Below are 25,431 nucleotides of genomic sequence, written 5' to 3' on the forward strand. Positions count from 1 at the left end.
ACACAAAGTAAACTCAAAACCTTCTTTGACCAAAAAAAAAAAACTTCAAAACATCAAATAATTATAATCACTGTTTTGTCATAGCATTATAATTAAAAACTAGATTAAGACCCGTGCTAGAGCACGGATTGAAATTTTTATATAAAATATAATTTATGTGATTGTTTTTAAAAGTTTTTTTTGGATAAAACATTATGCAATAAAATCATATGCTAAATACGATGGCTTGAAAAAAGACATCTATATTTGTAAGTTTTATATTGTTAATAATTTAGATAAGTACCGTGCTATAACTCTAGTCAAATTTTTTTGGATACAAAATTTTGTATATTTTATATATTAAAAATTTATTTTAATATATTGTATTAGGTTATATATGTGAAGTTATTTCAACAATATATATTTTATATCATGACTTGAATGTCATTATAAGACATAATTTTGTAAATTTGGTTTTTAAAAACGAGTTATTATATTATGAGTAATTTAATATATTGTTATACTTTTTGTTTTAATATACTTAGTTTCTTGAAATTCTTTCATATTATATTGACATATTATTGACATTGCTATAACAAAACAATTTAGAGTGTTTATAGTTTCTAACTTTTATATCAAGTTTCAATATATTAAAAAAAATTCAAAATAAATTATTTAAAGTTGATTATATTATATAAAATTATAAAATTCAACAAAAAATTATAATATAAATAAAAGGATTTTTATCATTATCTTGATTAAGATATTAGAAATCACGATTAATTGTTATTATTTGCTTAGATTTTATTCCTTTTTTTATGCTTACCAGTATTTTTTTGTGGACAACTAATTCGGAATATTCTGTTTATTGTTTTTGGAAACAACGTGATGTACCAATTAAATATTTGGAGGATATATTTTAGTGTCAGTAAAAGAAGAATTAAGAATATTCTAAAATTAATTGTCTAAAATCTATTGAAATTTTAATCTTCCGAAAATAAACAGTTAGACGGGTTACATCTAACATATATCTTGTAACAAATTAATATCAATTTTTTTATAACTCATTTGTAATCTATTATTAAAATTATATAGTCTACAAATTTGAAGTCGTGTACTTCAGTATTATTAAATATGGGATCACCAAATCAGAAAATCCATATACCAATACAAGACCCTGTTCCTGAGTCTTTAGCTTAATCCATAAAGCTCAACTTCCGGTGTCTCATCACATGCCATATAATACCCAATCTAAAGAAGCTCTAAGCAGTAGTGTGACGAACAGAGACTTTTAGTAGATCTTCGCATCTGTTGACGTAGTCCTTGTGATTTAACGCACACAACATGTTCGTCAAAATTCCCAAGTGAGTGTTATCAAAGTCACGGTCTTTGATCGATTAACTCGTTAAGGAATCGAAATCAGAATTTGTTTGATCATGGAACGATGGTCCGGCGTTTTGAAGATTCCGTTGGATGCTAGTACTAGTAACTACTACAGAGTTGCAGCATCTCTTTGCCTTTCTTCATCTTCCAAAATCCCAACTGTGAGTGCCACTTTCTCTTTTATTCCCTGTTCCTAATTTTCTAATTCATGCTCATTTTTTAAAAGCTTAATTTTTTTTTAATCAGCAGGTGGCTTCTGCAAATGCAATATTCTTTCATGGGGACAGAGTTCAAGACACTGGGAGTCCTGTGATTGAGAGGCTTTATGATCTGCAGAAAGTAGCTGAGATCATTGTTTCTAAATTTGGTAACTCTGTCAATGCTTGGGTTGTTGAAGCTTCTGTCTTTGATGGACCATTTGCTATTTACAAGGACTTTGTTCCATCAGTGAATCAATGGGGAGAACCAAAAACTTATCTCCCAACTGGCTTCCCAGCTTCTTCATCAATTGTCTCCCTCTTATCTAGTTGCCTCCATGAGGTACTATTTCTCTCGTTTATGCTATCCATTGGTCTCTTTGGCTTCTTCGTATATTAACCATATGATTCTTCAAATCAGGCAAAGAACCTCATTTTGAAGGAAGGCAAAGAATTGTGTTTGATAGACCAGATTGCATCAGTTCATCACTGTCCCAGAACTATTGTTCTTGGATTTAGCAAGGGTGGGGTTGTCATAAACCAGCTCATGAGTGAGATCAGTTCCTTGGATATAAACTTTGCTGAACCTATGAGCCAGCATGAAAAGATTCAGATCATTCCAGCCTCCAAAGAAAGCTTCCTCAACAGTATTTCTCAAGTTCATTATATCGATGTAGGACTGAACTCTTCTGGTGCCTACATTACTGATCAGAATGCCGCACAGAGAATCTCCCAACGCCTTTCACGAGGATCAGACTCGCTACGCATTGTCATTCATGGAACTCCTAGGCAGTGGTGTGATAAGCAGCGTGGCTGGATTCGCAAGGAAAAAGATGAGCTAGTTCGTTTGCTCGAAGCTGAAACTGAAAATTCCGGTGGGAAACTACATGTCCTTGAAAGATTCTATTTTTCTGGTAGACTTCCTGATTTGCAAATGCACTTTGAGATCATTGATGCTATGGATGTCTCTTAAACATTTTGCATGATAAATGCCACTTTATCTTAGCTTATGTTACATTGCGCATAGCTTATATAAAACGAAAGATAAAACATAACACCAAAGAAGACAAAGACATAATAAATATTACTCTCGACTCTGTTTGTTTTCTATCAGAAAGTAATAGATAATAATACATTGCAAATGAAAGTAACTTAAAAGTCATTTTATCAGTACAAAAACCAAAACTTTCTTTTTTTGAAGACATTAAAAAAACTCATGGACTAATGTAAGGCTTTTTTGTAAGATGACACCAGCTTCAGAGTAAGTGAGTAGGCTTTTAAATGGATCATAACGTTTCCACAGAATCACTCTTCCATGGCTTCGTTTTGAATAGACTTCTCTTTGGGAACAACAACTTTGACCTTCTCTGAAACTCCGGGAGCCCGGACCAAATTAATCTGGTTATTTAGCTCCTTCTTATCCTCATTGAATTTCTTCTGTTTGTTTGGCTTCAACCTAAGTCCCACACAAAAAAAACAAAACAATCATAATCAAAAACAGAGTCTAATTTCAAATTCATACAAGCAGTGCTTTCAAGGATTTGTAGAAGAAGAAGGAATGTATACCTGTTTTCAATATGTTTGGCCTCTCTAGCGCTTCTGATCTTATCTATCTTCTTGATAGCCTTGAGTGTATTCTCTGTTACGTTCCTGTCATATCTCTCAGGTCTGTTTCTCTTCTTCTCAAACTCAAATGTTTTATCCTTTTAGGGTCAAGGAAACAAAGAAAGACAAGCAGAATGGTGAGCTGCGAGCATTATTAACTAGATAACCCTAGGGAAACATAAATACTTAACACGTACCTTAGTCATGTCCTTTCCATGTGCCGCTCTGAATGATTTAGTCCATTTCACTTTACGTGGGTTTCTCTTCATCTTGAAGTTTTTGTGACATTTCGACCTACAGAACCGGAAAATCTGCAAAGGAGAAGATAACTTGTTTTGTAACTTAATCACAATATATGCATTAGAAACAAAGCTAACCGATTACATGAAAACCGATGAGATGCTTGGTTAGCGTTTACACTCAAAACAAGAACACAACATGTGTAGGCTTCTTATATACTAAACTCCTAGACAAAGATGCCATTAATTTGGAAACACTGGTCATTTTTTGCTAAACAATCATACAACTAACCACAGACATCAAAATTGGTCATTTAAGCTAGAGAACCATACAATTTCCTTTAGCTAGGACTAAGGAAATATGATGAACTCATGAACATAACATATTTCTACCCCAAAGCGAAAAATTGAAAATGTTTAAAACCACAAAAGCATATCAATTAAACCATACAAAAGATTCAAGCAGGGTAATATAAAGATTGATGCCAAATTAAATAAATTACCTTGGCATCATTGCGGACAAACTGAATACCATGTCCAGGATATATTGTGGACGAGCAAAACCAACACTTGACCAATCTCATTTTGCCTCGTCTTGGAAACCCCTACAGGAGACTGTACCAAAGTTAAAAAGACATGTAAAACTGAAACTAAAACCACTAAAATCACAACCAACACACACAGAAAAAGGAATCTACTTTCCTAGAAATAAAGATGTTTGACTTATAAATAAGAAGTACGAAGCAGGTAAGATAAAGTTTCAATTTTTATCAAAACTTATGGTTACTATGAAGAGATACTTCAGTATACAACACAAAAACTCGTCCACGGATGTAGTAAGCAGGAGAACCTTAGGATTATTTATCATAAAAATTTCAACATTTTAAAACCCTAGATTTCAACAAGAGATGAAGAATCATAACAAAACAAACAAAAACAAACGAAGGAGATAGGTTATGAGAATGAATTGGAGAAAAGCATATTTGAGAATTTAGGACAAACCTGTAGGTGATTCTAATTAGCGAGAGCGATTTCAAGAACAGGTTTCGCTTCGAGCCTCCCGAAGAAAGGAGTTCTAAAGACAAAGTAGCCAGCCGCGAGAAGAAGACGATTAGGGTTTATGTAAACCTCCGAACGTCGTCGTTTTGTCACTTGCCCTTATTTTAATTATAGGCCCATAACCCAACAATGATGCAAGTCATATGTCAATGTATGTTGGCCCATTAACGCAAATTTTCAGTTTTTGTTTTTGTTTTTGTTTTTTAAGAAGAAAATTGTACAATTTCTGGTAATAAAAGGCGATGATGATGATGTTAATGATGATGATGAATTGATGGTGATGATGAATGTTAATGATGATGATGAATTGATGATTATACTTATGACTCATGGTCAATGAAGACTTACACAGCATTGAGCTCCTAGTTTTGCAATAAGACGATGATGTTATACGAGCGAGAAACTCAACCGGTATGGCTTCCGACTGAGAGAAAGTGTTTTAATCTTCTCCAACAATGTCACCGACACGGCAGATTCTCACTTCTTCAGATTTATGCTTTCATGCTCCGCCACGCCATAGAGACCAACGTTAAAATTTTCACCAAGTTCTTGGTTTGTTCTTTGTCGGTTGCTGGGATTGGTTATGCCCGTAAGTTGTTCGATCAAAGGCCTCAAAGAGAAGACAGTTTCCTCTGTAACTCCATGATCAAGGCCTATCTTGAAACTCGTCATTACACTGATTCGTTTGCTCTTTACAGAGATCTTAGAAAGGAAGAGACTTGTTTTGCTCCTGACAATTTTACTTTCACGACTTTGATAAAGTCCTGTACTTTGAGTTTGTGTGTTTACCAAGGTCTACAGTTGCATAGCCAGATTTGGAGATCTGGGTTTTGTGCAGATATGTATGTTTCGACTGGAGTTGTTGATATGTATGCTAAATTTGGGAAAATGGGATGTGCGAGGGATGTGTTCGATGAAATGCCTCAGAGAAGTGAGGTTTCTTGGACGGCTCTAATCTGTGGGTATGTTAGGTGTGGAGAGCTGGATTTGGCGAGTAAGCTCTTTGATGAGATGCCTCAAGTTAAGGACGTTGTGGTATATAACGCAATGATGGATGGTTACGTTAAATCTGGTGATATGGCCTCTGCCAGAAGATTGTTTGATGAGATGACTCATAAAACTGTCATCACTTGGACCACTATGATACATGGTTACTGCAACGACAATGACATAGAATCTGCGAGGCTTTTGTTTGATGCTATGCCGGAAAGGAACTTAGTTTCTTGGAATACAATGATAGGAGGATACTGTCAGAATCAAAAGCCTCTCGAAGCTATAAGATTGTTTCAAGAAATGCAGGCAACCACCTCTCTAGATCCGGATGATGTGACTATTGTGTGTGTGCTACCAGCTATTTCTGACATGGGTGCTCTCAGTCTGGGTGAATGGTGTCACCATTTTGTGCAGAGGAAAAAGCTAGATAAGAAGGTGAAAGTGTGTACTGCAGTTCTTGATATGTACTCGAAATGTGGGGAGATAGAGAAGGCGAAAAGAATGTTTGATGAGATGCCAGAGAAAGAAGTAGCCTCTTGGAATGCTATGATACATGGGTATGCTTTGAATGGGAATGCACGTGCAGCTTTGGATCTATTCTTGGCAATGCTGAAAGAAGTAAAGCCAGATGAGGTCACAGTGCTTGCAGTTCTCTCAGCTTGTAACCATGGCGGATTAGTGGAGGAAGGAAGAAAGTGGTTCCACGTGATGAGAGAAGAATTTGGCCTGAATGCTAAAATTGAGCATTATGGATGTATGGTTGATATACTAGGCAGAGCAGGGAACCTAGACGAAGCAGAGGATTTGATTACAAACATGCCTTTTGAACCAAACGGTATTATTTTAAGCTCTTTCTTGTCTGCATGTGGTCAATACAAGGATGTAGAAAGGGCTGAGAGAATTCTGAAGATGGCAGTCGAATTGGAGCCTCAGAATGATGGGAATTATGTTCTGTTGAGGAACTTGTACGCTGCAGATAAAAGATGGGACGATTGCGGGATGGTGAAAAACATGATGAGGAAGAACGAAGCCAAGAAAGAGGTTGGTTGTAGCTTGATTGAGATAAATTATATCGTTTCTGAGTTTATATCAGGAGATACAGCCCATCCTCATCGGCGAAGCATACATATGGTTCTCGAGAAGCTGCTTATGCACATGAAAGAGGAGGAAGCCAACTGGTGAGAGTTCATGTTTAGTTGATCAAAGGCTACTCTATATGAAATACGTGGGGGGCAATAAGAGTCAGTAGTGGCATTCTAAGAGAGGGAACCTCCATGTTCAGACCAATGGACTCAGAGAGCCAAGGCACACACACAGATCAAAGGTCTCCAGGAACATGTTAGATTCTGCTGAATGCAAGTCATCATCCGAGAAATCAATCACTCTTCTCGTGTTCCTCTACAGTGGAAACTTTAAAAAAGCTCCATACTCAGTTCTTTGTTTGGTATGTCTCTGCAGTGCAATGAAACAGCTCCACTAGGTATGGCTTTTGTCTAATTTGAACACATATCGATGCGATGCAATTGTATATAACATTAAGGTATCTGATATTCCTTGGACACAAGTTTTCATTTTGGGAGTTTTTTTTTTTTTTTTTTTTGTTGCGTTGGAGCTCTTGGAACAAAGATATTAGCATCTGAAGTTTTGGCTCATGAATGGGATAGCAAAAGACTGAATCAAAGATATGTAAGGATTAGTTACAAGATATGGGACGCATAAATTGATTAGTATTTATTGACAAAAAAAAAAAAAAAATTGATTAGTATTTTTGTTCTGGATCGAAATGTAGAAACATCATTGAAACGCCTAAATTGTTCCCCTTAGCAACAGAAACCTTCAATCTATGATCTATCTCTCTACAAACTTTAACTTAGCGAAAGAGATCCACCATTTTGTTTTCCCAGAAAAGGACCCAGCGACTGGTTTATACAAAATAGCGACTCGACAAGTGTGATACAGAAACATAAATAAAAGCAAATGATATGACTATTAACGAGTAACATAAACACTTTTAAAAACCTCAGAGCATATTTTAGTTACTTCTCACAAGTATTAGTAACGCAGAGCACATTCAGAAGCCTTACTAGTGTGTAGGGAACAAACGTAGAGAAGCACATAAATTATGTAGGGAACAAAAGTTGCAAGTTGCAATGTGTTTTTGTGAAATGCATAAGGAAACAAATGTGAAACTAACATGTTCAACACAACTGACATTAATAAGCTAAACATATTTCAGTCATCGATAAGATAGAAGAAGTAACACCATCTTGAATGGACGAGATCAGCCTTTGATAATATGGACCTTGATTTCATGAACAAGACCTTGATAACCATCAACCATCTTTAGTTCGCAGAACATTTGATCACCTTTCTTCACATGATTCCTTCGGATGAAACTGCGGAGTCCACTGAGATACACAGATTTGTTCTTCGAAACCAAGATTTTCCTCTTTAATTTCCCAATCTTGTCACGTACAGTAACCAAGTTTGGAAATGTCAAGTTGTAGTCCTTTATAAGTAGCGACGGTATGCGCTGTGCAACATCAGAAGGTCAAGTTGATGGACTCAGAATCAAAATAATGAAATGACAAAAAACCATATAAGTCATTTGAAAAGAACTATCAAATTCTGCTTAATTGATGACATACCGTACTTCTTGACTGAGTCATATCAACGGGAAAAGACGGATTAAGTTCGTCGTCTAGATATTCATCAACCTTATGACTGTCCGTCTTCCAACGTTGCCTACTTGTACCACCTGATTCGGAAACAGAGCAATTACAATTGATTCTCATATAAACCTCAAAAATGTAGAGTCTTAATTTGTGATACCTCTTTCTTTCCTTCTTGGCGACTCATCAAACTCTTTTGTGCTCTCATCATCATCTTCAATTTCTTCTTCACTCTCCACATCAATCACTTCTTTTTCCATGAGAAACCTCGTCCTCTTACACATGGAACTGTGCTCGTACACGCAGAAGTGGAACAAGCGAGAACCATCGAACTCGAAGACCAAGAATACTGGCTCGGTGATGTTCTCGTCCTTGACGATCTTCTTCCATCCGTCCCGGAGAAACACATCGTCACTCTCACCGTTCGTTGTCATTTCCATCCTCCAGATGTTACTCGAAGACACGCTTTTAACTGTCACTTTCTGAGGAAGATGCATCCCTGAGGTATTGTCCGAAACAAAAGGTAGATTCTGTAGATAAAGAAACAATTGAAAACACACACATCTCTTAATTTTTACGACTCGAAGAAATTTCTCAATTTTGCAAAAACAGAGCAAGAATGTAACCAATACCATGTTATCTTCGGTGAAGTTTGGTATGTACACCCTAAAGAACTTCTGAATGAGATCTACGTTGGAACCTTGAGTCTTCATCTTCTCCGTTGAGAGAGAGAGAGAGAGAGAGATAATAATACAACCTACACCGGGGGAATACATATACATGAAAAAGGTAACAAAACAAAGCTTCTGTGAATTCACGTTTCAGGTACTCAGCAGGGAAACAATGTCGGGCGTAATATTAAATCACACACTCATCAATTCTGATGTTACGTGTTTTTAGATTATAATATTAAAAGTAAAATATCTAGGCCCATTAGGCTTAATCTAAAAAGCCCATATGATTTAACATAATAGAGCGGAGGGTATTTATGGTCAATTGCTTCCACTTGCTCCGTCCGTATTAATGTCCGAACTCAGAAGAAATGAACGGAGCCAATGTACCTCTCTTCTATGACTTGTATGAATCATATTGGTAGAGCTAGCTAGCAGCATTTCTCCTATAGAACCTCTACAAGGAAAAGAGAAGAGACCAATTAGTTAGCCTCACTAGGAAGAGACTCTTACTTTGAACCTGAAACTTTCAATAACATGGCAAAATAATGTAGAAACTGTCGAGAGCAAAGCTCAAAACGACACAACTCTGCAAAAAGGCCTGCTAGGTCCAAGGCCCAATACAACCCTGAAGCCCACAATGATTCAACGGCTACTGCAGATCAAGACAAAAAGAAAGGATTTGGAGAGAGTACTAGTACAGCAGTAACGACACAAAATCGGTTTGCCTCACTTGAATCATATGATGACAATGAAGCCACGTAACATCATTGTGCCAGAGCAGCAATCATTGGAAGACTCTAGACTCTAGGTTAAAACTCTTGTAACCAATATAAAAGCAAAGCATAGAGTGTAATGTCGATTTCAAGGATTGAATAACAAAGAAACAATCTTTCGTATATTCTCTCTTCTTATTTCTTTCAGAAACTCCCCAGTGACAGTCCACCATCACAAAGCATATGAGAGTATGATTAAACACTAGAAATATAGATGTAACCATGAGAAACCAACAGAGATATACGGCAAGAGACCAAATCACATGCATGCTTCTCTCTTTTACAACCTCGACTAAAAGACAAGGGTCTTAGGCTTAAAACATACATCACTGTTACTGTTAACCTGAAAAAATTCAATCACATGGTTACATCACTCGCCAATGGCACAGTCCAAATCTTAGGAACCAAAAATAATTCACAAACAGATAAATGCAACAGAGTTTGGGAGGGAGACGGAATGAATATCTGAACGTGTGGAGCCTTTTTCAATAGAGAAGCAAAGTAATATATGAGTTATGTTTCAAATGGTGTGTAGCAACAAAAGCGTATTGTGTAAATATATATACCTGAGAGCAGATGCCAAGACTCCTTGAAACACCAAAGAGAACGGTGTTGTACCTATAAAACGCACAATGTTATGTATTTTTTGAGTAATTATCCCAAAGTGCAATGATACTTTAAAAGAGATATCTGCTTCTCCCGTACATTGCTTCGGTTAGAATATAGTGGTTCAGCAAGACCCCACTGTCTGATTCGATATCTGGCAAAATTCAATAACATGGCAAAAATTCAATAACATGGCAAAAACTCAACAGTCTGCATCAAAGAGACAGATATATTTTTTACTAATATAGAAAGACACAAAATAATCGGTTAAGATAGCTGAAATATACCAAAGGGAAAGAGGAGGAAGTACCTGAATAAACCACATGTCCAGCCTTGTGCATTAGAGGAGCCCAGACTTAGTAACAGACCCTAAGAGACATCAAAAAGAGAAGCAAATCAGCGATCATAGCATCATCCACCAGAATCAAACCTCTCATAAAGTAATCCCATTGCCTCGAGGATCTGCATCAAAGAGAGACAGAGATGTTTTCACTTGAAACCTGAAACATCCAATAAGAAAAATCAAACTATCCCTGATTGGCACAACAGTCCAAAACTCAAAAATCCAGTCAATTATATTAAACAAAAAAGAAAAGAAAAGAGATGGCTTACATATACCAAAAGGAATAGATACCGTGTGCATCACATCAGAGGAGCCCATACTTAGTTGCAGACGCACCGCACCCTACGAGACATTTAAAAGAACAAAAAGCAAATCAGCGATCGATCATAATAGCATCATAGCATCACCCACCAGAATCTACAAACAACAGAAGGAAATGTAAAACAAAAAAAAATCAAACCGTAGGAGGAGACGTAGTGTAAATTCAGAAGCGGGATGATGGGATCATAAATAATAAGCTTCCAAAAAACAGCCTGCAAAACAAAGAAACTTACTTAGGGGATCAAATCAAATAAGAAAAAGCAGAGACACATTAGTAAGAAGAAAAATAAAATTAAATTGAGAGAGAGAGAGACCAAACAAGTAAGTAAAATCAAACCGTAGGAGGAGGAGGAGGAGGAGGAGTGTAAAATTCAGAAGTTGGTGGACCCATGATTGGAACGTAGAATCCTCTTGTCACAAATCAAAACCAACAAAACAAAAACGACAAGTAATTAGAAACATGATAACTAGAAGGAAACAAAGACGACCAAACCAAAGTGAAAATTCAGAAGCAAATTATAGAGATGCGTTTAGAGCAAGGAAACCTTGAGAGCGCCTAAAGAAGTAGCATCGAGAAACAGTACCATGCATCAAAACAACAAAGCAGTACAAAAACAACCAAGTAATTAGTAAGCAACCAGAATCTAAAAACAACAAAACAAGGACAAGTAAGTAAAATCAAACCGTAGGAAGAGCCGAGGAGGTGTGACAATTCAGAAGCGGGTGGAGCCTCCATAATTCACTTCCAACACACCACCTGCAAGACGAACAATAAAATTAATTACTTGGTGGGAATCAAAACATACCAAAATATATAATTAGGGATTATAAATTCAAACCTCCTGTACAGTAATACCATTGCCTCGAGGATCTGCATCAAAAGGTAAAGCTTAAAGACAAACTCTCCTCTTGGCTAGGAAAGAATTTGTGGAGCATCTCTCATCTGAATGTACATCTGGGAACATACAAGAAACAGAGTATCAGAAATAGCCAATATTAAGGCAACCTGAAAGTTAAACTCAGCAGAGATCATAATGTTAAACCTGAAAGTTTAACTCCCACAATTTGTTTTCTCTTTGAACCTCCCACACAGTCAGTAATCCAGGTACCTCCTCGATCTGCATCAAAAAGAGAGACTGAGATGTTAATTCACATATATAGGAAAAAAAAAAAGTAAAAGATGTATTAAGACTTAAGAGGAAGAACAAAACCAATGAAGTCTTTAGAACAGGGAAGAAGGAGTCCATCAAAGCCATCACTGATCGATCAAAGCATCATCCAATACCTGAAATAACATAGCAAAGAAGTAAATATAATAATAAAAAAGCCTTGAACGATTCAATTTAGAAACTTAGAAACCAAACCCGGAAGAGCAACATTGAATGAGAGTGACGAGGATCAGTCAAAGCCATCACACGATCTGCATCAAAAGAGAGAATGAGATGTTAATTCAGTACTTATATATAGAAAAAAGTAAAAGATGTTTTAAGACTTAAGATGAAGAATAAAACCCATTAAGACGTAGCACACAGAAGAAGCGCGTCCATTAAAAAGCCATCATCATTGATTGATAAAAACCATAATCCAAAACCTGAAAAGGAAAACAGAACATCAAGTTTAAAACCAAACCCTAGAAAAAAAAGAAAAAAAAAGCAACTGTATCGATTCAAACAAAGACACCAGAGACTAGCTTGTGTCCATCAAACCCATCATCATCATCATCGAAACCTGAAAATAAAAGAAGAAAAATACAGAACAACAAGTTAGAAGAAACCAAACCCTAAAAAACCCAATGATCGATTCAAAAAAAACAACAACAAGAGAAACTAGTTTTTAAGAATGTCACACCACCAACGAAACGAAACGAACGAGTGAAGATGCTGTACTAGAGAGTCAGAGGAACAAAACCCCAGAAGACGTGGCACAGAGAAGAAGCGTTTCCATCAAAGCCATCATCGTCGATTGATAAAATCATCATCCAAAACCTGAAAAAAAAAAAAGAACAGAACAACAAGTTAGAAACCAAACCCTAGAAAAAAAAGATAAGCAAGTTTGAAAATCAAATAGATGTAGATTGAAATAAAAACATCAGTTTAGAAGAATCCTGGTCAACCACCAACCAACGAAACGAGAGAGGTTGCGGAGAGACTTTACGCTCGCCTAACACTACAGAGACTCAGAGAGGAATGAGAACGAAGAAGAAAAAAAATAGTGAGGAAGAGATGTGAACGAGAGAGAGAGCGTTATATTTATAGACGGTTGAGATCTAATCCTATTCATGTTCTAAAACGGGTAAGATTAAGTCGGTAGTCAAACCAACTTGGACTATTTTGTCCAGCTGGCCAAATTTCCTTTTCCTTTTTTTTTTTTGGTCATCAATCTATTTTTCTTTATAGACGGTCGAGATCTAAAGCATTCATGTTTTAACGGTCATCAGCATTAAACCTACAAATTCCAGCTGGCAATTTCCTTTTCTTTTGTTTGTTAGATTTTTTATGAGACCGTTCATGTTAAGCAGTAGTAATCAGTCACCAATATAGATCAAAATTGGGCAAAATAAAAGAAAAAAAGGAAAACCTAAATTAATGAATCTAACGGTTCAAAAATAGAAAGGAAAACCTAAATTAATGAATCTAACGGTTCAAAAATAGAAAGGAAATAATAGGCAGGTTAAATCATGACCGACATATACTACATTCTCTATAAATAACGCTCCACTACTTCTAACATCTCATATCTTCATCTTTTTTTTGTTTTTTCGTTTTTGGTTCTCCTTCGTAACTTGAAAAGGAAGCTGGTGTGGTATACTTCTAATCCCGACGGGTCCATGACTCGATGATGTTGTTTTCAACTCGATCATTCATCGCTGATTGCTCGTTCCTACTTGTGCAAATTTTCTAGGGTTTGGTCGTCTCTCTCAATTGCATCTTTGTAGCTTTTTAATTATTATGTTCATGTGTCGCTCTATTATTATTCTTCTTCTTCTTCACGCACGAGTCTCTAACTTGTTTTTGTTTTGTTCTTCTTGCAGGTCTTTTGGAAGCGAGTCTATGGTGACCCGCTCCCCTGGCTTCTGAATTCTCACTCCTCCTACGGTTTGGTTTATAATTCTCACCCCCGTCGTCTGCTATTTTTGTTTCCTTACTTTTTTTTGGTTGCTTTTAATTTAGATTTATGGAGGAGGGTCCTACGATTGATTGCTTCTAGGGTTTGTTTTCTAAATTGCATCAAGTTGCTTTTTTTCATAATGAAATTGTTCACTTGATTTACTTTTTGCTCTGTTATTTCAGGTTATGATTGATGCTTTTATCGATGAGGGTGATGTCTCAAGGAGACAAGGACACGCTTTGCTTCTTCTAACGTCTTCAAGGGTTTTGTTCTTCCTCTTAACTCTTCTTTTACTCTCTGTTTTTCCTAATTACATATGTGATTTACTTGTTGTTTTTTGTTTTGTTTTGTTGGTTTAGGTGTGTGGAGAAGGATCCTACAATGGATCAATGATGGCTTTGACTGATCGTTGTCACTCGAATTCATGTTACTCTTCTAAGGTTTGGTTTCTAAATTGAATATTTTTATTATGTTCACAACGAGACAAGGACACGCTTCGCTTCTTTTCTATGCTAAAGTCTTCAAGGGTTTTGTTCTTCCTCTTAAGTCTTAACACTTCTTTTATTTACTCTCTGTTTTATTTTTTGGTTCCTTACGGTGCTTTGTTCTTCTTCGTCTTGCAGATGTTTTGGAAGCTAATAATTATGATCAGATCATTGCATACTCTTCTCCTGGGTACGTCTTTAAGCTTTCTCACGGGGTTTGCTAACATGTGGTTTTTCATAGTTGTTTCACTCCACTTTATCGTTTTGGTATCAGTAACACTCAGGTGTGGCTTCTCATGGCTATGTTTCAGATCGTACATGATGAGCAGCTAGTGAAATTGTGATGGCTTAAGGAGAGGTGTATGATCTACACTTTGCTAAATTAATTAGGTGGCTGGAGAAGAAGAGTTACCCGAGATGTTTCTTGGCGGTTTTGCTAACAGGTACTGATGCGTTTTGGTCTTTATAGTTGTTTCACTCTATCATTTTGGTTTCAGTAGTACCTACTTATCATTTTGTTAAGTTGTTGTCTTCTTTTAATTTTTGCAGAGCAGACAAAGGCAAAAAAGCTGTGGTGGCTTCCTCTGGCTTTCAGACTGATGTGAAAATATTGTAGAAGGTTCTCAAATGCAGACACATGGTGAAGTTTTCTTTGTTCTTTTGATCAAATGTCTTTCTTCCTTTGCATATATCAATCAGATATATGTTTTTTTAAAAAGATATCAAAGACTTATGTAAGAGTGTTCTCTGTGTTTGGTGTCCTGCAGATCTATCAACATAAGCAAAATTACAAGCAGAAGAGCATGTCCTGCAATGGGCCAGCTCTTTTCCAAAACGTTTTATTTCTAGGAGGGAGGGATTGACGAGAAAGGTAAAGTGCTCTTCTTCTCTTTTCTATTTTTTTTCGTTAGAACATAACACTTTGTGATATATTTATTCTTGATTTATAATGCAGGAAAAGGGTGCTGTTGTTGGTTTCAATAGTTCCTACTTATCATTTTGTTAAGTTGTTGTCTTCTTTTAATTTTTGCAGAGCAGACAAAGGCAAAAAAGCTGTGGTGGCTTCCTCTGGCTTTCAGACTGATGTGAAAATATTGCAGAAGGTTTCTCAAATCCAGACATATGATAAGGTTTCCTTTGATCTTTTGATCAAATATCTTTCGTCCTTTGCATATATCAGATATATGTTTTTTTAAATGATATCTGAAAGACTTATGTAAGAGTGTTCTCTGTGATTGGTGTCCTGCAGATATATCAACATCAGCAAAATTACGAGCAGATGAGCATGTCCTGCAATGGGCCAGCTTCTCTCCAAAACGTTTTATTTCTAGGAGGGCTTGGACGAGAAAGGTAAAGTGCTCTTCTTCTCTTTGTTTTTTTTTTGGTTATGATGTGACTGTAGAAGAGGTACGACAATGTGTGATATTTATTCTTGATTTATAATGCAGGAAAAGGGTGTGTGTGTGTTTACTTACGACGCTGTTGGATCAGATATATGAGGGAGTTGGATACGGTGCCCAAGGTTCAGGCTACACTGTGACTGTGAGTTGCCCTATTTTGTGTCTTCTTGCGTAATGCTTATGTGCTCTGATCATTTGCATTTAGTTCATGATATTACCAAAACATTTACTTAATCTATATCAATGTTGCACAACTTCTTCATATATCTTCGTCAATTGTTTGTCTCTGACTAATGCTTTGTGAATTGTTTGTTGTAATAAGGAGTCAAGCTGGAGATGATGATACTTAAAGGCTGATGGCATCAAGAGTGAACTCATGGACTTGAGGAAAGACTAAGCTCCTTTCGTGCATTATTTAATTAGCGCAACAGAAGACAGTGAGGAAGTTTCTGAATCCAACATAAGTACCTGGTTGTTGATGCCATGACTACCTGGAGAAGAAGCTGCTGCAGGTACGCTGTTTCTATTCTATATTGTTTCTACAAGAAGATATTCTAAACATCTTGTAAATAAATTAGTTTCAAAACCGGACCTGTATAGACGACAAAAAAAAAAAAAAAAAAAAAAAAAAAAAAAAAAAAACCGGACCTGTATTAGTCATAATACTAAGATGAGCTTAATATGTACTTCCTACAGCTCTGGTGACAACATTCATTAATTAAACAGACAAAAAGCATTTCATAAACTCGATTTTGGTTGTCTTATTCTTGGTTTTAAATATGTTGGACAGGGAAAAGGGAGAACTGCAGGGAGGCTTTGCGTCAGGTAATCTTTCATCTATTGCAGCTTTAGTCATGAAACTCACACTTATCTTCTGTTTATCATCCACGTCTACCATACCATGTGAAGATATATGGTGAATTGACACCTTCAAGCATAGCCAGATCTAGTGGTAGGTAGTTATTTCGGTTCATTATTTCTATGCATCATTTCCAGTAAAATATACTTTTTTAACTTCCAAATGTGAGCGCTTGAGTGCTTATATTCAATATTCCCTCTGTGTGAACATGTGATGATATTCGTTTCTGTATAATTAATATTCCTAATGCTCTCTTTGTTTCAGGTTGGTGTGCCGGTTTATGCAGCAGGGGCTGATGTAAAATCTGCAGATGTGTAGCTAATAAGCAAGGCCTAAAAGAAGCTAAAAAAGACTTATGTAGTTATCATGGATACTGCAGGGAGGCTTCAGTTAATCTTTCATATTTGAGAGTCATTGTTGTATCATAATTCTATATTTCTATTGCAGCTTTAATTTATTCATGAAATTGACTCTTTGTGACAGATTTATAAAGGCATGATGGAAAAACTAAAAGACAGTGAGGAAAATTCTGAATCCAACAGAAGTGCTCGTAGTTGTTGATGTCATGACTAGGTGGAAAAGAAGCTACTGCAGGTACGCTGTTTATGTATTCTATAAGCAATGTTGTTTTGTTGGTGTGGTGGCACTGTTCTGCAGGTTTGTTTGTTGATATTCTTCGTTTCGTTGTAGATCGTGGCGGGTTTCGTTTACATATAGTTGAAAAAGATAATGAACCGGGAAGATGCTGAAGAACAGATGGGAAGAGGCGGAGAAATAGCAAAGATGCTTTGTCTGGTCAGAAGAAATACTGCGATAAACACATGCATAGAGATAGATGTATCAAGAAGAAGCATTTAGTGGATACTACTAACGCACATGAATGATAATGCTGGCTCTAGCCCGTTAACTGTCTGTGTCTTGCAAAGATGGAGATGGCCACCAGAAACACTCTGTTTCAGTCATGGGTACCACTGTCCCGAGTTTCTGATGAGAAGATCAATAGTGGTTGCAGTACTGGTGGTGACATTCTTTTAACTAGTCTCTGATGATTTATTTAAGGGTACATAACAGAGAGGAGGGTGTTAAGGTCAATTCAGTCAACATTTTTGTGTGTTAAAGTCAAAGTATAAATGTCACAAGATGAACAGAGGCAGAGCCAAAAAGGAATGATGAAAGAAGATAGGATATATAGAAACCACTTTCCTAATCCTTTGGACCTGTTATTACAGAAAATTTCTCAAAAACGTGATAAAGAAGAACACAAGTCATAGAGAGGACATTCTTTGGATCTGATAAAAGCATCTTGAGAAGTTTGGTTTTTGCAGTATGGCTTTAGCTTCTTGTCTATTCGATGAGATACAGAGGTAATTTCTAAGTCAATGGCACTATCATTTTTTCTTTCTTTCTAAAAGGCTCAAATGGAAGATTCCGCCTGGTGATGCTCGAGGTTGCGTAAGATAATCTTCACAAAGATCTTAGCTTCACGAGGCGTTTTTGCAGCAGCAGCTGCAGAACGAAGAAATCTTGCTTCTCCCCCATTCTGCATAAGGCTTGCGTGATGCACTGCATGACGACCGCCTGGTATTGTAAACTGTTTGACCAGAAAGAAGAACAAGAAAAAAAATATATGCATCAGTTGTTAACCATCAACAGAGAGAACACGGCACAATGTATGTTTTCACATATTTACATACCTGAAGAAGTGCAAACGCAGCGCATGCTTTGAGTGTCGAATTAGGATTGCGTAACATTGTTACAAATCTTCCAATTTCAGCCCCACTGCAAAGAAAGCAATATATGTGTATTCAAAATTTCAAATCAGTTCTTGATCAAACCACAATGGAGATAGAGAGAGGCAAATATATTAACCTGCATCTCAAGTGCCCAGCTTCTTGTATGCGAGCTCTCTCTGTCACTTGTGCCAACATAATAGGAGTAGATAAAACAGGAGCAGCTGCAAAGATTTGAGGATCCATAAAAGTTTTAACAAAAGCTTCAATGTTTTTAAGTGCCATCGTTCTTGCCCCATCTAAGCTAATGCTTTTAGATGTGCTTTCTGATGAAGAAGTTCCGATCATCAGAGCGTATTCATCCATCCTATTGCAAATTGATAATTCAGATCGAAAACATATCAAAAACCGTAAGAGTCGGATAGAATTTTGGAATGTTTATTAGCTGAGTTATATATATAAATATACCTTCCATCAAACATGTATGACAAAGCTAATGCAGCCATGAATCGTGCCATTTTTGAGACGGAAGACAAACACAAGTGAACAAGAGCTGGAACTCCTCCTTCCTCAACAATGCGGAGTGCATTACCAGGATTAAAAGCCAGATTCCAAAGAGCTCCTGCTGCAGTTTCATGTACATCCTGAAGAAGACAAAAAGCCAACACATTGAGGTTTTATTTTCTCAGATTATCACTTAATGACTAAGCTCAAAGCCACAAGTCTTCAGAACAAATTGCTTACCTCGGCTTCAGACCGTGCAAGTGCAATAAGTGGTGGAACCCCACCTTCACGTCCAATTGCGACACTGATGGAGATCAGAAAGAGCAATGGCAGGATTATTATCAAGGAAAATGACAGTAACAATAAATTGATAAAAAACTCCTTTGACTTCTCCGCTAACCAAAGCCATAACTTAGTGCAAGCAAAATAAAAGGTATCAGCATGTGTAACATGTTAAAGCAAGATGGTCTTGCCTTGTTATGCTTCTGCATTAATCTTTAACAAATCAGGTGACAATCTATATACGCAACACATAAAACTTAGATTAAGATGTTTTTAGCACCTGTTTGCTTCTGACACAGATAATCCCCAAAGTGCACCAGCAGCTCTTTCTTGAAGACCTGTTGATGCATTTGAGCAAGACTGCGCGAGCACCACCTAAAATAATCAACAAAAGTGATCAATTCCCATTACATATGAACAATGCTATCAAATTAAAACTAATTGGAAGCATACCAAAGCTTCAACGCCACCAACTGCAGCGATAGATTCTCGATTCTTATCATCAAACGACAAATTCCATAGCGCACCAGCAGCTTCTTGTCTAACACCTTCATGAGCCGATTGTGTAAGTTGGACAAGAGCTTCTAATGCGCCTGCTTCTTGTCCAACCGCAGCATTATTATTGTTGCTATCTCCATGAGCAGCCAAATTAGCTAAAGCACGAGCAGCCTGGAAAAGCAGAACACAGTTAGATCTCCAAACTCAACTCACAAAGAGATATTGTAAAACAAAGAAACGGAATTTACCTGTTCTTGCACTCCCTCGTACTTGCAATTCCGAGCTAACATCACAAGAGCATGTACACCTCCCGCTGTTGCGACTTCCATGCTGCATTTATCATCTGCTGCTAAGTTTGCTAATGCTCCCGCAGCTCGTTCCTAATCACATAAATAAGGTAAATCCTCCATTTAGAAAGAAGGAAAATATCCAAAAATGACACTTTCTAACTGAAGATTGATTTGTCCAAACTACCACTTCTTTACAAATGGATTCACATAAACATCCTAAGATTTCTCCGTTTTAAGCAGGGTTTTAAAATTTAGTAATGATTTTTTTTTTTTTTTTGTAGAGGTATGGATATTACGATTGTATCTCTAGAAACAAAACAAAAAGGGTGAAGCTTCAAGGTGGCGAAAGCGTACCAAGACTCCATCACAGCCAGTTGGCCATCTAAATATAAGGTCGACCAGTGCCTTCACTCCTCCAGCTTGAGCAATAGCATTCTAATAGAGAAAAAAATATATATGTGTGTGCTGAAAAATCGAGAGTAACAACAAGATTCTTATAGATAACTGGAGGACTTACCTTATGCTCTTCTCCAACAGAGAGATTCCATAGTCCACCAGCAGCTTCCTCAGCCACAAGTCTGTTCATTGACTTTGCCAAACCAGCAAGAATTCTGATTCCTCCTTCTTCAGCAACAGACTTTGCAACATTAGCATTTACCGAGAAATTTGCAATAGCCTAAAACAATCAAATAAAGAAAAATGTTAGTGTGTCCAGTCAATAATAGTATCAAAATTCCAGTACGAAAAATGACAAGACAAAAAGAAGAAGCAACCTTTGCAGCTTCTGACTGAAGCCCTTCTCGCCATGATTTAGCAAGTTCTAGAAGAAGACGGATACCTCCATCTTTCATAACTGCTTCAGCTCTTCCACAGTCTATACTAGCATTCTCATCATCAATAACTACAAATGTTGCAAGTCCAGTAGCTGATCTCTCTTGGACATCTTCCTGTGAACTTTGCATTAAAGTAAGCAGCAATGCGGCTCCTTGATTCAGCCAAAAATCATCCAATCCTTGTGGATTACACTCTGCGGTTCGTAGAAGCGTATGAGAGATAAACCATTCGCTCCAAAGCATAATGTCATCAACGGCTTTATCCTTGGTTGTTTTCATCAATTCTCTCCAATAGGAAAAGATCTCCTTGGGTTTCTTCGTATAACCGGTGAATATAGAAGCAAGTCCATCGAAAACGTTACTGAACAGAGCAAGTATGACTTTTCCTTTGAATCTGTTGGAGCTGATGAAACTTGTATCCTCTTCGAGGACATGACAGTTTAAAGCACATAATACTTTTATGCTCTGCGACGATGTCAAGAACCTAGAAACTGTGGAGGGACCAATGTCAGTCCTAGAGACATCTAAACAGGTTAGTTTCGGAAGCTTATCCCATTTATTCGATGCAATTGACCATTTTATGTTTGATGTCCCAGCAACAGAGAGGTACCGAACAGATACCACGTTCCCCAGAGCTTCCTCATCGATGTTTAGACAATCTAAGAACCCGAGATCAGTGAGCTGTGGACAATGTTTGGCCAGAGCTTCAATGGCTTCAGAAGTAACATCTCTAATCCCGGAAAGGCGAAGCTTTTTAAGCTTTGGACAACAAAAGGCTACAGCTTTTATAGCATCACTAGTGATCTTCTCACAAAAGTCTGGTCCAAGTTGGAGACTCTCAAGTGCCTCATGACGTGCCACGATCATTGACAATGTAGCATCTGTGATCTTCCTGCAATAATCGCCGCTTACTTCAAGTAGATTCCTTGCTTTGAGATGTATAAGGGAATCAGCTGATTCAATCCCACGAAACCTCAAGTTATGAAGATTAACACACCTAGAAGCAAGAGAAGCCGCCATTGTAGCACCAAACTTGTGAGCACGAAGATCCAAAGAACTCCACAAACAAGAAGAAGCACCAAGAACTCTCCACGTCCTACAAGTTGACGCCAAGCTAGCTCGATCGCGATAGTTCAAACAAGTAAACAACTGAATCACTGTGTCATAAGGCAGACTAGTCCAATCAACAAAACCATGAAGAAGAATCTCAGGAGCTACTACTAAATCCTCACCGCTAGTCTCAGGATAACTTGGCAAAACAACCTTATCTTTCCCATTTCCCTCCTCCAATTTTCTCCTTACCCTACGGCTCATTGTCTTGATCAGATATAATCTAAAAGAGCAATAAGTTATTCTTGCAGCTACCGGAATAAAAAATCCAAACTTTTTGCTTAATATATCTCTCTCTCTCTCAAGCCTCAACCTTGAAAACGATGATCACAAACTCCTTAAAAGGGTACGAAGACACAGATCTTTCAATAGCAGCAACAAGAGAAACAAAAAGTCTAAAGCTTTTCGCTTGGATAGCTCAGAGACTAATCAAAACCCAGTTACCATATCGAAATCAATAACACATTACATGATACGATTAGATAATAAAAATACGAAATTTGAAGAGCTCAACGAAGACAAAAACCCTCGAATAGAAGAATCAGAGCACAAAATCTCTGACCTTTTTCTTCAACAGATTCGTATTGACATTAAACTCACAAATGAGAAGATCAATGGGAATTTCAAAGTAAAGAGAAAGAGAGTGAAGGTCAGAGACAATTCAGGCGAAACCCGAAAACTGTAAGAAACCAAAAATACCTCTCTCTCTCTCAAGACCCCTTTTTTTAATATTTATGTGAGGCACAAAGAGAGAAGAAGAAGAAGAAGAGATGATGAAGATGATGATGATGATGAAGATGAAGATGATGAGGGGAATTGGAAAATTCCGGGTCGGGGCTTTGAGGGAGGAAGAGGGCTTCGTGTGATGAAAACACAGCTCATATACGAATATGATAGAGAGAGAGAGACCATGAATGAATTCACCTCCTTTGCCACGGTTTACCTTTTTTTTTTTTTTTTGTCTATTAATTTTGTATTTACCTTTTTAATTACAATTTGATTTTCTGCATTTTATTGATTTTATTACATTATTTTTTTAATATCTTTGAATAAATAGTTACATATGTACATTTTTAATTAGTCAATTTATTTAATATCTTTGAAAACTCTATATTAGAGAATAAACAGAATTGTTGTAGAAAGAAAAAAATAAAGATTATTCTCTAATATAGAGTTTTTAAGAATATCCGCTTTGATTTTTTTTGCGTTCCAATTTCATGAATTAAAACGGATTTTGATTCTTGAAATCGTATTAGTTCATGAACTTAAGAACACAAAGTTGAGAATTTACATATTTTAGATTGACCACTCCTTTGTGTTTTATTTGTGAAACCACTAATAAACAAAAAAAATTGTGTTACAAAATTGACAATTCTTTTAGGCTTTTAGTTATGAAATCACTCATTTTAGGTTCAAAATATTTGTTATAAATCATAAACATACATTTCTTTAGGAAAAAATAAATCCATACCATAATCAAAGTATGCAACAAATCTTGTCTGATTTCCTTTTAGTTAGAAAAAATAATTATACATGTTAAACAATAATTATCATTAAGTAGTGAAACAAACAACAAAGGAACAATGCCACATGTGAACATCACAGTGGATGAAATTTCAGATATATTAATATTATTCCTTTTGTTGTTTGTTTCAGATATATTAATATTAATGTACTAACTGTTTGCCCAAAAAAAAAAATGTACTAACTAAGTCTACCATAATGCTGTCTCCACCCTCCACTGATCTCCACAATACAAACAAGAGCCAAAGGAGCAGTATTAAAATTTTAGAAATCAGAACTTGCAGTAAGAAACGAGAAAATTACTAGTATTACTTTTCATAATCATAATAGTTCCCGAAATTAGTCGTGTATATCATTATTTAATTCGAATCTTTTTGTATTATTGGTTGAACTGAGCATTAAGAGATCGGACTTTAATAAATCGAGGTTTGGTTTTGTGCATCTATCATGGTAAGAAATTAGAAAGGTTACTTTTTTGAAAGTACTGAATTTAGAAAGGAATGAGATATAATATGTTGATCAGTTGTTGATCATATTGATTATAGGAATCGTCATCTCTTAGTCTTAGTACAACTCTTTTCCTTTTTTATCGACTTCTTCACTATACTTTTTATTTTACAGTTCTCGCCCCGTACGAACGTACTTTGAGAGTTAGCTGAAATCATACTCAAAATATATGGTAAGGCTTATAGTGAGAGTTTAATTTTGGCATTGTTGTCAGTATGCAATATCATACCGTTTCCCTTCATTTATTGTTTAAAGGTGTCTTATAAATTGAAAATTGTGGGGATGAGAGATACGAAATTTTGAAAAATGTGGGGCAAACCAAAGAAGACAGAAAAAGGAGGTGGCTCGAGACTAACCTCACGAGCCGCTGATTTGGACCCAAAACCGTGTAGGCCAATAATTTTATTGATTAGGTGTAAGATTTTATGAATTACTTCTATATATTGATAATTCGTTTGTTAAGAGATTTATGTTCCAATAGGAACACTCTCCTTTTGTTTCATTAAAACTGATGTTTGAAAATTCCTCACACGGGTATTTTACCAACAACATCACCAATATATATATATATATAAACATGGATTAGATAAATAATTAAATATGTAACAAACCATCGACCTACTTCTAGGCGACGATGGCACACAATGTTACGAGTATCGACAAGAAATTATAAGTTCTCCTCCATTTGATCACAGCAATCAAAACTTCCAAAAAGAAAAATGACTTGGGATTCTCATCAAAATATAAAAGAGGACAGTTAAGGATTATGTATGTATCAAGTTTTAGGCTTTGTTTTATTTACATTTAACGAAGCAATTTTCATCATTGTCATCTTATGTTAGCTACTTTCAATATTTATCTTATGCTCCATGTTTTATTACTCCTTTAGAGAGTTTGTATATCAATGTATGAGATTATGAATCATTTCATCATCATCTCGTTTTGGGCATGTCCCAAAAGAAAAACAACATATTGATCCGTTCTGAAGTGTCGGTTCTAAAACCCAACGAAAGAGAAAAAAATGAACATCTATGCATAGCAAAATAACGCCGGCAAAAAGCCCACCATGATAAAAGAAAAAAAAAAGTGTTGGTTTATCTTTATCTAAGCCCATCAAGTTTTATTATACAAATTTTTTTTTCTTTTGTTAATCTCTCTCAGAATTTTGGAGGTAAAAACAAATACTGGCCAAAATTGAATTCTGAAAAGGCAAATCCTTTTACAGGTCAGAAATGAGAAAACCAACTCAGTTGTAACGACTCACTAGTTTCCCAAACGTTACTATACTCAGGAAAACTAATAAAACTACAACACACGTACTATAAGTATAACTGTATGAGTAAGTATAAGGGATCTTCGAATAAATGGTACAAAGGCCTTTATGCCAAAAAAAATTGACATTTCGGGGTACTTAATCCAATTTCTCTCGTCTATAAACCATTTCCGTAAAAGCTAGG

At 36.3% G+C, this 25,431-nt stretch overlaps 4 protein-coding genes and 1 pseudogene across 9 annotated transcripts; 2 read left to right on the forward strand and 3 right to left on the reverse strand.

Annotated features, from left to right (window-relative positions):
• Positions 1 to 1,085: 1,085 nt before the first annotated feature.
• Positions 1,086 to 2,569, forward strand: LOC104783040 (uncharacterized). 2 transcript variants are annotated; one of them, XM_010508120.3, is made up of 3 exons: positions 1,086 to 1,523; positions 1,609 to 1,902; positions 1,981 to 2,569. In XM_010508120.3, exons 1-3 carry the CDS (start codon positions 1,416 to 1,418, stop codon positions 2,530 to 2,532), a joined length of 954 nt encoding a protein of 317 aa, XP_010506422.1. In that variant the 5' UTR covers positions 1,086 to 1,415; the 3' UTR covers positions 2,533 to 2,569. The 2 variants fall into 2 exon arrangements, with proteins under 2 accessions (XP_010506422.1, XP_010506423.1); XM_010508121.3 differs by having other exon boundaries at positions 1,097 to 1,523; positions 1,612 to 1,902.
• A 53-nt stretch (positions 2,570 to 2,622) lies between these two features.
• LOC104783039 (putative ribosome biogenesis protein RLP24) lies at positions 2,623 to 4,560 on the reverse strand. Of its 2 annotated transcripts, none has more exons than XM_010508118.3 (5): positions 4,406 to 4,560; positions 3,907 to 4,018; positions 3,362 to 3,475; positions 3,126 to 3,262; positions 2,623 to 3,015 (listed from the first exon to the last, which is right to left on the reverse strand). In XM_010508118.3, exons 2-5 carry the CDS (start codon positions 3,985 to 3,987, stop codon positions 2,865 to 2,867), a joined length of 483 nt encoding a protein of 160 aa, XP_010506420.1. In that variant the 5' UTR covers positions 3,988 to 4,018; positions 4,406 to 4,560; the 3' UTR covers positions 2,623 to 2,864. The 2 variants fall into 2 exon arrangements, with proteins under 2 accessions (XP_010506420.1, XP_010506421.1); XM_010508119.3 differs by having other exon boundaries at positions 3,907 to 4,008; positions 4,406 to 4,539.
• Positions 4,561 to 4,685: 125 nt separating this feature from the next.
• Positions 4,686 to 7,107, forward strand: LOC104783041 (pentatricopeptide repeat-containing protein At2g44880 pseudogene; annotated as a pseudogene). The gene has a single exon (XR_015597728.1). The product of XR_015597728.1 is annotated as a pentatricopeptide repeat-containing protein At2g44880 pseudogene (transcript).
• A 452-nt stretch (positions 7,108 to 7,559) lies between these two features.
• LOC104783042 (B3 domain-containing protein REM22) lies at positions 7,560 to 11,254 on the reverse strand. 3 transcript variants are annotated; one of them, XM_087511226.1, is made up of 10 exons: positions 11,159 to 11,254; positions 10,984 to 11,056; positions 10,799 to 10,865; positions 10,491 to 10,549; positions 10,280 to 10,334; positions 9,189 to 10,192; positions 8,760 to 8,884; positions 8,288 to 8,657; positions 8,104 to 8,213; positions 7,560 to 7,988 (listed from the first exon to the last, which is right to left on the reverse strand). In XM_087511226.1, exons 7-10 carry the CDS (start codon positions 8,838 to 8,840, stop codon positions 7,737 to 7,739), a joined length of 813 nt encoding a protein of 270 aa, XP_087367352.1. In that variant the 5' UTR covers positions 8,841 to 8,884; positions 9,189 to 10,192; positions 10,280 to 10,334; positions 10,491 to 10,549; positions 10,799 to 10,865; positions 10,984 to 11,056; positions 11,159 to 11,254; the 3' UTR covers positions 7,560 to 7,736. The 3 variants fall into 3 exon arrangements, with proteins under 3 accessions (XP_087367352.1, XP_087367353.1, XP_010506425.2); XM_087511227.1 differs by lacking the exons at positions 10,799 to 10,865; positions 10,984 to 11,056; positions 11,159 to 11,254 and having other exon boundaries at positions 9,189 to 9,917; positions 10,141 to 10,192; positions 10,491 to 10,680; XM_010508123.3 differs by lacking the exons at positions 9,189 to 10,192; positions 10,280 to 10,334; positions 10,491 to 10,549; ... (1 more) ...; positions 10,984 to 11,056; positions 11,159 to 11,254 and having other exon boundaries at positions 8,760 to 9,009.
• Positions 11,255 to 17,863: 6,609 nt separating this feature from the next.
• Positions 17,864 to 22,916, reverse strand: LOC104783044 (protein ARABIDILLO 1). The gene is made up of 11 exons (XM_010508126.3): positions 20,774 to 22,916; positions 20,518 to 20,676; positions 20,355 to 20,435; positions 19,959 to 20,090; positions 19,666 to 19,881; positions 19,493 to 19,587; positions 19,171 to 19,234; positions 18,895 to 19,070; positions 18,566 to 18,793; positions 18,391 to 18,475; positions 17,864 to 18,287 (listed from the first exon to the last, which is right to left on the reverse strand). Exons 1-11 carry the CDS (start codon positions 22,145 to 22,147, stop codon positions 18,111 to 18,113), a joined length of 2,787 nt encoding a protein of 928 aa, XP_010506428.2. The 5' UTR covers positions 22,148 to 22,916; the 3' UTR covers positions 17,864 to 18,110.
• Positions 22,917 to 25,431: the final 2,515 nt, after the last annotated feature.

Source organism: Camelina sativa, chromosome 4, assembly GCF_030686135.1.
Source record: "Camelina sativa cultivar CO46 ecotype springtype chromosome 4, ASM3068613v1".
Lineage (NCBI taxonomy): Eukaryota > Viridiplantae > Streptophyta > Magnoliopsida > Brassicales > Brassicaceae > Camelina > Camelina sativa.

Coding starts and splice junctions, on each gene's coding strand:
- LOC104783040 (XM_010508120.3), top strand. CDS start 1,416: ATGGAACGATGGTCCGGCGTTTTGAAGATTCCGTTGGATGCTAGTACT. Junction 1,524..1,608: donor CATCTTCCAAAATCCCAACT/GTGAGTGCCACT, acceptor TTTTTTAATCAG/CAGGTGGCTTCTGCAAATGC. Junction 1,903..1,980: donor TATCTAGTTGCCTCCATGAG/GTACTATTTCTC, acceptor TCTTCAAATCAG/GCAAAGAACCTCATTTTGAA.
- LOC104783039 (XM_010508118.3), bottom strand. CDS start 3,987: ATGAGATTGGTCAAGTGTTGGTTTTGCTCGTCCACAATATATCCTGGA. Junction 3,263..3,361: donor ATGGAAAGGACATGACTAAG/GTACGTGTTAAG, acceptor TGACCCTAAAAG/GATAAAACATTTGAGTTTGA. Junction 3,016..3,125: donor GCCAAACATATTGAAAACAG/GTATACATTCCT, acceptor TGTGGGACTTAG/GTTGAAGCCAAACAAACAGA.
- LOC104783042 (XM_010508123.3), bottom strand. CDS start 8,909: ATGTATATGTATTCCCCCGGTGTAGGTTGTATTATTATCTCTCTCTCT. Junction 8,658..8,759: donor ACTTCACCGAAGATAACATG/GTATTGGTTACA, acceptor CTTTATCTACAG/AATCTACCTTTTGTTTCGGA. Junction 7,989..8,103: donor TGACTCAGTCAAGAAGTACG/GTATGTCATCAA, acceptor GATGTTGCACAG/CGCATACCGTCGCTACTTAT.
- LOC104783044 (XM_010508126.3), bottom strand. CDS start 22,147: ATGAGCCGTAGGGTAAGGAGAAAATTGGAGGAGGGAAATGGGAAAGAT. Junction 20,436..20,517: donor CTGTTGGAGAAGAGCATAAG/GTAAGTCCTCCA, acceptor TTTCTCTATTAG/AATGCTATTGCTCAAGCTGG. Junction 18,288..18,390: donor CTGCGTTTGCACTTCTTCAG/GTATGTAAATAT, acceptor CTGGTCAAACAG/TTTACAATACCAGGCGGTCG.